This window comes from Sus scrofa, chromosome 4 (assembly GCF_000003025.6).
Source record: "Sus scrofa isolate TJ Tabasco breed Duroc chromosome 4, Sscrofa11.1, whole genome shotgun sequence".
Lineage (NCBI taxonomy): Eukaryota > Metazoa > Chordata > Mammalia > Artiodactyla > Suidae > Sus > Sus scrofa.
In genome coordinates, this window is record NC_010446.5 from 92,586,542 (window position 1) to 92,599,860 (window position 13,319).

Consider the following 13,319-nt stretch of genomic DNA (forward strand, 5'->3'; position numbering starts at 1 on the left):
TTTATTTTTCTTTTGCTTCTTTTGCCTTAGGATATTGAATCATAAAAATATTGCTACAATTTATTTCAAAGAGTGTTCTGCCTATGTTTTCTTCTAGGAGTTTTTTTAGGCCTTACATTTAGGTATTTAATCTGTTTTGTATTTATTTTTCCTATGATGTGAGAAAATAGTCTAATTTCATTCTTTTACATGTTTAGTTTCATGTCCCAGCCCCATTTATTAATCTCACTCTCTTCCTTTGTGGGTTGATGACTTAAAAAAAAACTACCATACTTTATTACTTTATCTCTTTTTTTCTTTCTTCTTCTTCTTTTTTTTTTCTACTTACTACAGGATTGCTTCATGGTTAACTAGAAGACTTTTGTATAATCATTTATCATTATAACACTCTATTTCAAGTTGATAGCAACGTGTTTAATCCCTAAAACTCAATCATTTTTCTTTCCTCCTCACATTTTATTTTTTGATATCACATTTTGTATTCTTATATCTTGTGTGTCCCTTAACTAATAATTATAATCATAGTTCTTTTATACTATTTTTGCCTTTTAATCTTTATACTAACTTTACAAATGATTAAACCACTACCTTTACTATATATTTATCTTACCAGTGAGATATTTTCTTTTATGTTTTCTTGCTACTAATTAAACTTTCTTTTCCATTTAAATAAGTCCTTTTAATACTTCTCATGAGGTCAATTTAGTGGTGAAAACTCCTTTAGCTTTTCTTCTCTGTAAAACTCTGTCTCTTTCAATTCTGGACGATAACTTCTCTGGATAGACTATTATTGGTTGGTTTTTCATGTGAATAGCACTTTGACTATATCGTTCTACTCCCTTCTGGCCTATAAAACTTCTCCTGAGACATCTACTTATAGTCTTATGAGTGTTCCCTTGTACATAACAAAATGTTTTACTCTTGTTGCTTTTAATATCCTCTCTTTAACTTTTGATAGTTTTAATTATGCTGTGTCTTTGTGTAGGTCATTTTGGGTTCATCTTATTAAAACTCTGAGTTTCCTGGATCTCAGGAACCCCTAGTGCAGATATATATACATCTCATTTTTATCCATTCATCTATTTCTAATTGAAGTATAATATTACATAATTCACAGGCTACAAGGTTACAGGTTATAAGTTACAATACAATGATTCACAATTTAGACTCTATTTATAGTTATTATAAAATATTTACTGTATTCTCCATGTTGTATCCTTGTGTCTTATTTTATACCTAATAGTTTGAACCTCTTAATTCCTTATGCCTGCTTTGCCCTTCCCCCTCTTTCCGCTCTCCATTAGTAACCAGTAATTTGTTCTATCTGAGTCTACTTCTTTTTCTTTTGTTATATTTATTAGCTTCTTTTATTTTTTATATTCCATATATAAGTGATATCACACAGTATTTGTCTTTGTCTGACTTGTTTCACTAAGTATAATACCCCTCAAGTCCATTCTTATCGCAAATGGCAAACTTTCTTTATGGCTAAGTAGTATTCCATTGTATATGTTTACACCATATGTTTTATCCATTCATCTGTTGATGGACACTTAGGTTGCTTCCATATCTTGAATACTGCAAATAATGATGTTGTGAATATTGGGGTGCATGTATCTTTTCAAATTAGTGTTTTGGTCTTTTTCAAATATATACTCAGGAGTAGAATTGCCAGGTCACATGTAGTTTTTTGAGAAACTTCTATACTGTTTTCTACCAAAAAACAGTGGCTAATCCAATTTAAATTCTACCAACAGTATACAAGGGTTTCCTTTTCTCCACATTCTTACCAACATTTATTTGTGTTTGTGTGTGTGTGTGTGTGTGTTCTTTTTGATGATAGCCATTCTAACAGGTGCAAGGTGATATCTCGTGGTTTTTATTTACATTTCCCTGATGATTAAGAATGTTAAGGATTTTTTCATGTGCTTGTTGGCCATCTGCCTTACTTTTTTTTTTGGAAAGAATGTCTATATAAATTTCTACCCATTTTTTATTGAGTTTTTTTTTTGATGTTGAGTTGTATGAGCAGTTGTATAGCTATATATACATATATAGTCATATTATTTGCAAATGTTTCCCCCATTCAGTAGATTGTATTTTCATTTTGTCAATGGTTTCCTTTGCTGTGCAAAAGTCTCTAAGTTTAATGAGGTCTTTTTGATTATTTTTGCTTTTATTTCTTTTGTTTTAGGAGACAGATCCAAAAAAATATTGCTATAATTTATTTCAAAGAGTGCTCTCCCTATGTTTTCCTCCAGGTGTTTTATGGCATCCAGTTTTACATTTAGGTCTTTAATCCATTTTGAGTTTATTTTTGTATATAGTATTAGAGAATATTCTAATTTCATTCCTTTACATGTAGCTGTCCAGTTTTCCCAGCACCGCTTATTAAAAAAACTGTCTTTTCTCCATTGTATGTTCTTGCCTCCTTTGTCATAGATTAATTGATCATATTTTTGTGGGGTATTTCTGGAATCTCTATTCTGTTCCATTGATATGTGTGTCTGTTTTTCTATCAGTACCCTACTTGTTGGTTTGTTGTTTATTTGGCCACACCAATGGCACATGGAATTTCCCAAGCCAGAGATAGAAACCATGCCACAGCAATGACCCAAGCCACTGCAGTGACAACACTAGATCCTTAACCCACTGTGCCACAAGGGAACTCCTTATACTGTTTTAATTACTGTAGCTTTGTAGTATATTCTGAAGTCAGGGATTATAGTTTCTTCAGCTCTGTTCATCTTTCTCAAGATTGTTTTGGCTATTTGGGGTCTTTTGTGTTTCTATACAAATTTTAAAATTATTTGTTATAGTTCTGTGAAAATGCCATTGGTATTGCGACAGGAATTGCACTGAATCTATGCATTGCCTTAGGTTAGTGTAGTCAGTTTAATGATATTAATTCTTCTAATCAAGAACTTGATATATCTTTTTGTTTATGTTGTCTTCAATTTCTTTCATCAGTGTCAGAATTTTCTGTGTACATGATTTTTATTTCCTTAGGTAGGTTTATTCCTAGGTATATTATTTTTTACTGCAGTAATAAATTGGATTGCTTCTTTAATTTTCCTTCTGATAGTTTGTTGTTAGAATATAGAAGTGCAACAGATTTCTGTATGTTAATTTTTGTATCCCAAAACTTTACCAAATCCATTGAGAAGCTCTAGCAGTTTTCTGGTGGCATCTTTAGGATTTTCTATGTATAGCATCAACAATCGTATGCCAATAAAATTGACAACCTAGAAGAAATGGACAAATTCTTAAAAAGATGCAATCTCCTAAGACTGAACCAGGAAAAAGTAAAGAAATAGGAACAGACCAATTACCAGTAATAAGATTGAATCAGTAATTTAAAAATTCCCATCAAGCAAAAGTCCAGGACCAGATAGCTTCAAAGGTGAATTCTACCAAATATGTAGAGTTAACACCTTTCTCAAACTATTCAAAAAATTGCAGAGGAAGGAATACTTCCAAAGTTTTTCTATAAGACCAGCATCACTCTGATACCAAAACCAGACCAGGCAACAATAGCACAAAAAAAGAAAATTGCAAGGCTTGTGAAATAAAATTTATATTTTAAGGCAGGACAAGAAAAAATTACCAACGGGATATAAAAAGAATATATAAATCACCAATAAGAACATGAAAAAATAATTTATTGCATAATTTACCAGGGAAGTGAAAATTAAAACCACAATGAAGTAATCCCAGCATAGTGACCAAAATTCACAAGATCATAATAGCAATATCCACAAGTATTTCACAGCAATGAGAACTCTCACACACCGGTTGGTAAGGTGAGAATAAGCACAACCACTTTGGAAAATAACTTTGTAGTACCTTCTAAACTGAGTCTCCTAGGAGTTCCCTTGTGGTACAGTGGGTTAAGGATCTGACATTATCCCCTCAGCAACTTGGGTTGGTGCTGTGACTGACATGGGTTTGATCGCTGGCCCAGGAACTTTCACATGCCATGGGTGTGGCCAAAAAATAAAAATAAATAAACTGAACCTTCTAAACTAAACTGTATGAGCCAGGAATTCTATTCCCAATAATATACTCAACAGAAACGCAAGCCCACATGCACCAAGAGGCCTACACAAGAATATTTGAGGCAGAACTATTTATAATAGCTTCAAAAGCGAGTGAAAGCTCTTTGTTCCCTTTGAGGTCCTCCAGCTAGACTAAGATGGAGTAATGCCTATTTACTCTTCTATGCTTTTCTTGTCTTGGAGTGAAGTAGATAGGATGTAATATAATATACATAAGGTGATCTGCATTTGTAGATATGAAATTAAACTTCCCATTAAGAAGACCAAGGTATGTACCCAGAAAGAAAGGGTGGGGAAAATTATTTGAAAATCAGAAACTGGCATTCCTCCTGACAGCTAATGTCTTAGAGATCTTTGTGACCAGTATGCTAAGATGGAAAAATGACTTTTAAGAAGTTATAAAAGCAATTCATTTACATAGTATTTTTTTTTAAAAATTAAACAGTTTAGAAGGACATAAAATGAAATGTCTCCTTCCCATTCATAGTTCTTCAAATATAACCACTATTTTAGGTATACTTTCCAAGAAAAGATAAAGGATACCTATGTCACTTTATGCACACATGTACTCTATTTTTCACATCTACTCCATGCGATAACACTACAAATACCAGTCTACTACTCACTTTTTTCTCTTCACATTAATCAAGACTGTCTTACCTTCTTATATTTGTAAGTTTACCTCATTCTCAATGTCTGCATTGTGTGTCATTGTATAAATAGAATATTCTGAAGAAGTGCTATATTCATTAGTTCTATTACATTATTTCCAGTGTTTTGGCAATTATGAATGATGCCACAATAAATATTGTTTTACAGCAAGTTTCACATACTTTCCTTAAGGTATTTTCCCAGCAATAGAAATGTGGGAGTAAGCTTATGTGCTTTTTTTAAAACCCTAACATTTATTTTTTCACTTTTATCTCAGGGCAGGAAACTTTGATCAGTAGTTAAAGATGGGTACTTCCACTTCCTTTTTTCTAATTCACTAATGCACCCTGCTCTTCGAAAAAACTATTTCTCAGACGTGCTCCTTGGGGCTCGTGGGACAGAGTACAACTGTCAGATCCAAACCAAACCTGCCATTCCTGAGAAGACACCTCTCTTTTGGTCTTAGCCCTGGGAAGCCCAGGCCTTCATGCTGCTGTGGGTGTCACTGCTCGTCCTGGGTAAGTAGAACAGCTCATTGTGGGCCCTGGGTGGGCTTGGGGCAGCTCTCACTACCACAGAAAGATATCTCCTTCTTTTGCACACAGATATAAACCACAGCAGTGACTGGCAGATAACACGGGGAGGTGAGGGGAGGACAGGGACTCACAGGAGGTAGTGGGGAAGGCAAGGAAGAAACCTCTGATACATGACATTCTTTCTCCCCCTGCCCAGGTTTATTGAAGTATAATTGATGAAGCTTGGGCTTATCAGACACAACTTAGAATAGATTTACAAGGAGATCCTGCTGAATAGCATTGAGAACTTTGTCTAGATACTCATGTTGCAACAGAAGAAAGGGTGGGGGAAAAAATGTAATTGTAATGTATACATGTAAGGATAACCTGACCCCCTTGCTGTACAGTGGGAAAATAAAAAAAATATTAAAAAAAAGAAAAAAAAATTGCATATATTTAAGATGTACAAAATTATTTCACCATATATATGATGAAATAATTAGCACAATCAGCTAGTTAACATTTCTCTTAGGTATACCAATTCACATAGTTACCTTTGTGTGTCTATATATGGAAAGAACAGTTTACATCAACCCTCTTAGCAAATGTCAAGCATACATTATTGTTAACTGTAGTCACCATTAGATATCTAGTACTTATTCAGCTTATAACTGAAAATTTGTTCCCTTTGACCAATATCTCCCCAGTTCCCCCTCATCCCACTCACTGCCTGGCAAATACCATTTTATTCTCTGATTTTGTGAGTTCAACTTTTTCAGATTCCACCTGTAAGTGAGATCATGCGGTGTTTGTCTTTCTCTATCTGGCTTGTTTTACTTATCATAATGTTCTCAGGTTTATCCCTCTTGTCACAATGGCAGGATTTCTTTCTTTTTTTAAAAAAAACTGAGTAATATTTCATTGTATAGGTATATATATATGTATAATATATTAATGGATAAAGAAAATGTGGTATATATGTATAGATTTTATATATGTAATACACATTTTAATATTCTTAACAATAGTGAGCAATGGTTCTTCACCAATATTTTTTAACTTTCGTGTATATATATGTGTGTGTGTGTGTGTATACACCACATTTTCTTTATCCATTAATCAGTTGACAGACACTTAGATTGTTTCCATATTTTTGGCTACTGTGAATAATACTGCAGTGAATATTGAAGTGCAGGAATCTTATTGAGGTACTGATTGTATTTCCTTTGGTTATATACCCAGAAGTGGGATTTGCTGGATCATATGATAGTTTTATTTTCAATTTTTTTAGGATGGTTTTGAGTACGGTTTCTGCATAATAACTGTGTAAATTTATATTCTTAGCAATAGTGAACAAAGGTTCTTCTCCAACACTTTTCTTTTGTCTGTTATCTTTTGATAACAGCCATTCTAACAGATGTGAGATGATAATTCATAGTGATTTTGATTTGCATTTTCCTGATGATTAGTAATGTTGAGCATCTTTTCATATACTTGTTGGACATTTTTATTCTTCCATTGAGAATATTTATTCATGTCCTTTACTGTTTTTCAATTTGTTTTTCACTGTTGATTTGTTAGAGTTCCTTATGTATTTTACATACTAACCCCTATCGTATACACGGTTTGCAAATATTTTTCCCATTCCGTAGTTTACCTCTTTATACCGTTGATTGTTTCCTTTGTTGTGCAGAAGTCTTTATTTTGATGTCGTCCCATTTGTTTTTGTTTTTGCTTTTTGTGCCTGTTCTTTGGGGGTCATACCCCCAAAAATCATGTCCCAGACCAATGCCAAAAAGCTTTCTCTCTCTGTTTTCTTATAGTAGTTTTGTGGTTTCAGGTCTTATATTTAAGTCATTAATCTACTTTGAGTTGATTTTTGTACATTGTGAAATATAGGGGTCCAATTTTATTTTTTAATGTGGTTATTCAGTTTTTGCCCCATGATTTGTGGAAGAGACTATCCTTTTTCTCTTGTGTGTTCTTGACACCTTTTTTTGAAGATCAGTTGACTGTAAATGTGTGAATTTATTTCTGGACTCTCTGTTCTGATCCATTGGTCTATATGTCTGTTTTTATGACAGTTTTGATTACTATAGCTTTGTAATATAGTATGAAGTCAGGATGTACTATGCCTCCAATTTTGTTCTTCTAGCTCAAGATAGTGTTGACTTTCAGGGGTCCTTTGTGTATCTACCAGTTTTTTTTTTTTTCTTTGCGAGTACTATGAGACCTATATAAAACATAACAGTCGATTTAAGAAATTTGTTTCAATCATATATCAAAACTCTACATTTTTGTCCCCCATTTTATTATAGACACCACAATTTATGTGTTTGTATATTATATATACATTAACAAATTACTGAAGCTACAGTTATTTTTAATATGTTTGTCTTTTTAAAACTTTTTCACTAAAATTAAAAGTGATTGATGTACCATTATAAAGGATGCTATTGTCTGGATGTCTGTTTCCCCTCAAACTTCATATGTTTTGCCCCTTAAGATAACAGTATTAGGAGATGGCAGGGCCTTTGGGAGGTGATTATATCATGAGGGCAGAACTGTCATGAATGAGGTTAGTGACCCTTATAAAAGAGGCCAAAGGGAGTCCTCTCATGCCTTCTTCCATGTGAGGGTACAGTGAGAAGATGACTATTGAGGATGAAGTGGGCTCTGCCAGAGATGAGTCTACTCGTGCTTTGATATTGGACTTTCCAGGATCCAGAATAGTGAGAAATACATTTCTATTGTTTATAAGCTACCCAGTATAGCATTTTTATTATAGCAGACTGAATGGACTAAAACATAGTATTTGAAAGGTTCTGAATTTGACTATACAGAAATTCTTCAATTCATGATGAAGTTGTGTCCTGATAAACTCATTATAAGTTGAAAATATGACATTTTCAACTCTAAAGTGCATTCAGTACACTTAACATATTGAATATCATACATAGTTTAGACTAGCCTACCTTAAGTATGCTCAGAACACTTAAATTAGCCTATAGCTGGGCAAAATCGTCTAACACAAAGTATGTTTTGTAATAACGTGTTAATATATCATGCAATTTATTGAGTGCTGTATTGAAAGTGAAAAATAGAGGCAGAATGGTCAGAGTTCCCATCGTGGCACAGTAGGAACGAATCCGACTAGGAACCATGAGGTTGCGGGTTCAATTCCTGGCCTCGCTCAGTAGGTTAAGGATCCAGCATTGCAGTGAGCTGTGGTGTAGGTCAAAGATGCGGCTCAGATCTGGCATTGCTGTGGCTGTGACCTAAGCCTGTAGCTGTAGGTCCAACTTGACCCCTGCCTGCGAATCTCCATATGCTGTGGACATGGCCCTAAAAGGACAAAATTAAAAAAGAAAGCGAAAAAATAGATGCAGAATGGTTGTAAGTATATCAGTTATTTCCCCCTGCGATCACGTGGCTGACTGGAAGCTGCAGCTCACTGCTTCTGCCCAGTATCATGAAAGAGCCCTGTACTGCATATTGCTGGGCCAGGCAAAAGATCAAAATTCAAAATTCAAAGTATGGTTTCTACTGAATATAGGTTATTTTTGCACCATCATAAAGCTGAAAAATCACAAGTCAAGCCATCTGTATATTAACCTTTACCACTGAGTTTATAATTTCATGTGTTTTCATGTTGCTAATTAGTGTCCTTTAATTTCACCTTGAAGAACTCCATTTATCTTTTCTTGTAAGACAGGTTTAGTGGTAGTTAGCTACCCCAGCTGTCGTTTGTTTTGAAAAGTCTTTATGGCTTTGTAATTTTTTTTTTTTTTTTTTGCTTTTCAGGGCTGCACTTGCGGCATATGGAAGTTCCCAGGCTAGGGGATCAAATCAGAGCTACAGTTGCTGGCCTACACCACAGCCACAGCAAAACCAGATCCTTAACCCAACTGAGTGAGGCCAAGGATAGAACCCACATCCTAGTTGGGTTCGTTAACCACTGAGCCACACAGGGAACTCCTACAGCTTCCTAATTTTTAAAGGACACCTTTGCTCCATGTAGTATTTGGGGTTGGCAGATTTTGTTTTTTTTTACTTTCAGTATTTTAACTATCCTACTCTCTACTGGCCTGCAATTTTTCTACTGAGAAATTCCCTCTACGTTGATTAGGATTCCTTTGTGTGTGATGAGTTGCTTTTCTCTTGCTGATTTCAAAACCCCTTGTCTTTTTAGCCTTTGAGAATCTGATTAGAATATGTCTTGGTCTAGATCTTTTGATGTTCAGCCTATGTAGGGTTCCTTGGGAATCATAGGATGTTAATTTCCATCCGCAGATTTGGGAAGTTTTTCGTCATTATTTATTTAAATAATCTTTCTTGTCTCTTTCTTTCTTTCTTTCTTTCTTTCTTTCTTTCTTTCTTTCTTTCTTTCTTTCTTTCTTTCTTTCTTTCTTTCTTTCATGTGTAGCTCTTTATTTGAACAGCCAATGATAAGTTTAGTATGGTGGCCTCTGTTCCACAGCACCTCTGCTGGGTCAATCAGCAACCCTTACCCCTGATTCTCTCTGACTTTTCCTTCCTGGCTGCTTCTACAATTTTTCTCTTCTTCATGGGTTTTTGCAGTTGAATTTGATGTGCCTTGGATGTGACTTTCTTTGCTTTTATCCTGTTTGTGATTTCTTTTCTGGGGAGGAGGTATATTTATAGGGCTGCATGTGTGGCATATGGAAGTTCTCAGTCTAGGGATTGAATCAGCTGCAGCTGCCAGCCTATGCCAGCCACAGCAACCCCAGGTCTGAGCCGTGTCTGCAACCTACACCACAACTCATGGCAATGCTGGATTCTTAACCCACTGAGCAAGGTCAGGGATTGAACCTGCGTCTTCATGGATACTAGTTGGACTCGTTACCACTGAGCCACAATGGGAACTTCCTGTTTGCAATTTCTTGGGCTTCTGTGATCTGTGCATTGATAGCTTTCATCAATGAAGAGAATTTTCTTCATGTTGTGTCTGCCACCCTTTCCTTCCTGGGGCTTGAGTCACACATCTATCAGGCCAGTGCTGTCCCCCAGGCCGGAGGGGCTGCCTGAGCTGTGCTCAGCATTGCTTCTCCCTGTGCATCACTTTAGAAAGTTCCTGTAGGAGTTCCCATATGGCTCAGTGGAAATGAATCTGACTAGTATTCATGAGGACACAGGTTCAATCCCTGGCCTCGCTCAGTGAGCTAAGGATCTGGCATTGTTGTGGCTGTGGGGTAGGCCAGCGGCTACAACTCCAATTCGACCCCTAGCCTGGGAACCTCCATATGCTTTGGGTGCAGCCCTAAAAAACAAAACAACAACAACAACAAAAAATCTCCTGTTGCCTTGGCCTCACATTCACTGCATTTTTCCTTTAAAGTGTCAATTTTGTCAAAAGCCTTTCCAGTAAATTGTCCATCTTGTATGTTCTCAAATTACCGTCTGGTTTTTCTTTGGAGTTTTCATATTTCTTTTACTCATGACCACATTTTCTTTTAAGTCCCTTAATTTTGGACAGTGGCTCTTATATACTAACTTCAGACTCTCTGGTTGCCTATTTTGTCTGCCTGGGCCTTCCTTGCAGGCTACTTACTCCAACTTCCAGTTTGAGTGGATGCTGGGTGCATGGTAGTGCACTGCATCTCTCCTGTTTAAATAATCTTTCTGCTCTTATTCTCCACTCCTTCTGGGACTTTAGTAATGTGCATATTATTTCATTTATTGCTGTCCCATAAAGCACCTAGGTCTTTTTCACTCTTTTTTATTTTGTTCCTCTAAATGGATCATTTCAAATGACCTGTCTTGGAATTTTCTGATTCTTTCTCCTGCATGATCACTTCTGCTACTAAAGGTGTCTATTGAATTTTTCAGTTTAGCCATTGTATTCTTTAGCTCCAAGATTTCCGTCTGGTTCTTTTTGTTTTCTATTTTTTTGTTGTTGTTAAGCTTCTTCTTTTATTTATGTATTGTTTGCGAATTCATTTAGTCATTTGTGTTTTCTTACAGTTTACTGAGCGTCTCTAAGATTATTATTTTGAATTGTCTGTCAAGTGGTTCATGGATCTTTAGGGTGGGTTATTGGAGCTTTATTAGTTTCCTTCAATGTTGTCATATTTACCTGACAAATATGATCTGTGTAGTTTTGCATTGGTGTCTATGCCTTTAGAAAAGCAGACACCCCTTCTGGTATTTGCAGTTTGGGCAGGTAAATACCTTCTCCTGCTTCTTCCATGGACTTACAGGACTGCTTCCAGGATTATGGTTGAGCAGGGCTGGAGCTGGATCTCATGGATGTTCCTGCATCTATTGCTTTTGTTGTAGATGGCTGCCTATTATTGGCTTCTGTTGGGGTGGGGACACAGACTCAAGACCTCTTATTCTACCGTCTTGCTCGTGTCATTCCCAGCACATGACACTCTAACTGTGCGTGTGGGTGTGTTTAAGTCTATCAGTTCATACATATAAACTTTTTTTTATTAAAGTCAAAAATATTAGAATAAAATATATTTATTCATTTGTTCAACAAGTTATTTAGTAACATTAATACAGAGCACTATGCTAGGTGCTGAGAATGATGGGAAGACATGGGAAGCACCATTTCTGTGCTCAGGATGCTCACGATATAGAAGTGCCTTCAACAAGTCCAAAGTACTAGAAATATCCGTGTAACAAGATCTCAGTTAAACAATTGTCCAGGTCAAGTTACCAATGATGGTAAAAGTGGACAACAAACGATGCCAAATAGCTGGTAATGAGTTCATGAAGCAGAGAGAGTAGGAGGTGGAGGGGGCAGGGATGGAGTGAAGCACAAGATAAGAAAAAAAGGATGTACAGATGGAAACTGCATAGAATATTCCAGAAATAGGAAGCATATCCTAGTGTGATACCAAAACAGAGGGGCAGGGTAGAGTAATGGCCAGGAGCATGTGCTTTGGGGTCAGACAAGATAGGTTCCAATAAATGGGTTAAAAACTCCATTCTGCCACTACTAGCCACTTAGCTTCTGTAAAGTGGGGATAATCGAAAAACGTTCCTCCTAAGGATACTGCAAAGATTACATGAAATAATACACGTGAATATCTACCACATAGCATGCACTCAGAAAAATATTAGCTGCTTATAAAACAATACAAAATCTATGGTGCCAAGATACTTAGGAAATGGCAAATAATTGAAATACTGTTCAGGATATAACCCTTAAGTTTGGATGACTTTCCCATCAGCCCCATGTGGACAGGGATAATATTCCTTTTGCTCTCTGCTGGATTTCCATTGCCTTGTCCAGTTCTTACATATAGTTGACATTTTAAAAATTTCTGTTGAGTGAATACATCATCAAATCTGTCCCTCATCTGGAATGTGTTTATACACTCAGTCTTGCCTCCTGTCTCTCCATTACCCCTTTCTCAAACCCATATCCTCCCATGTAGAGATACTTACTGACCTAGTATTTCATTTCATTACTCAATAAATCTTTATGAAATATCTCTTATGAGCCAGGCACCATTATAAGTTCTGGAAGGTATGTGGAGAACACGAGAAGTCTCTGCTTTGGACAGAGCTTCTATTCTCGAGAAGGGAAAGTAAACAAAGTTAACAAGCCAATATGGTGATTTTGGATGAAGATTCTGGAGAAAATTAAATATTATCATATCTTGCCCTGCCTTCTTTCCAGGCTTTCTGCTTTGCACCTAGTCTTACTGAAGTCTACCCACTGACAGAGTTCTCCAGCTAAGTTACAAATTTTAAATTTGTCCATCTCCTATTTGAAACTTTTTCATGGCTCCCCATTGCTCTTAGGATGAAACCATAGCTACCTACCATCCATACCTTAGGCTCTGAATGCCTCTTTAATCTGATTTCCCTTAAACTTCCTACCTTCCAGAATCAGCAAACCCTGCTACTCCCAAATGCCAATGCTATTTATTCACTTCTGTGCCCTTTTTGACTTGATTAGAATCCCGTCCTCTCTTGCCACACACAAACACCTTTTCCTGCTGATTCCTATGTTCTCACTCAGTTTTCGCAATAGTCACTTCCCTCAGGTGTCTTTCATGGTCTACCCACCCTCTTTGCCACATACTCCCTCATACATACAGATCCTACCTACTGGGAA

At 36.2% G+C, this 13,319-nt stretch overlaps 1 protein-coding gene across 11 annotated transcripts in view; it reads left to right on the top strand.

The window, feature by feature from the left end:
- The window catches only part of FCRL5 (Fc receptor like 5), a 53,042-nt gene that overhangs the window by 7,870 nt on the left and 31,853 nt on the right, over positions 1 to 13,319 (top strand). For 3 of the 11 annotated variants that reach the window (XM_013996926.2, XM_005663243.3, XM_013996927.2), the window contains exon 2: positions 5,084 to 5,227. The exons of 2 other annotated variants lie outside the window; for them this stretch is intronic. In XM_013996926.2, coding sequence (XP_013852380.1) covers positions 5,197 to 5,227 — 31 coding nt within the window. In that variant the 5' untranslated portion in view covers positions 5,084 to 5,196. Of the gene's footprint in view, positions 1 to 3,624; positions 5,228 to 13,319 lie in introns of those variants that run through there. 6 more of the 11 variants (XR_002343393.1, XM_021089616.1, XM_013996930.2 and 3 more) reach the window with 5 other exon arrangements.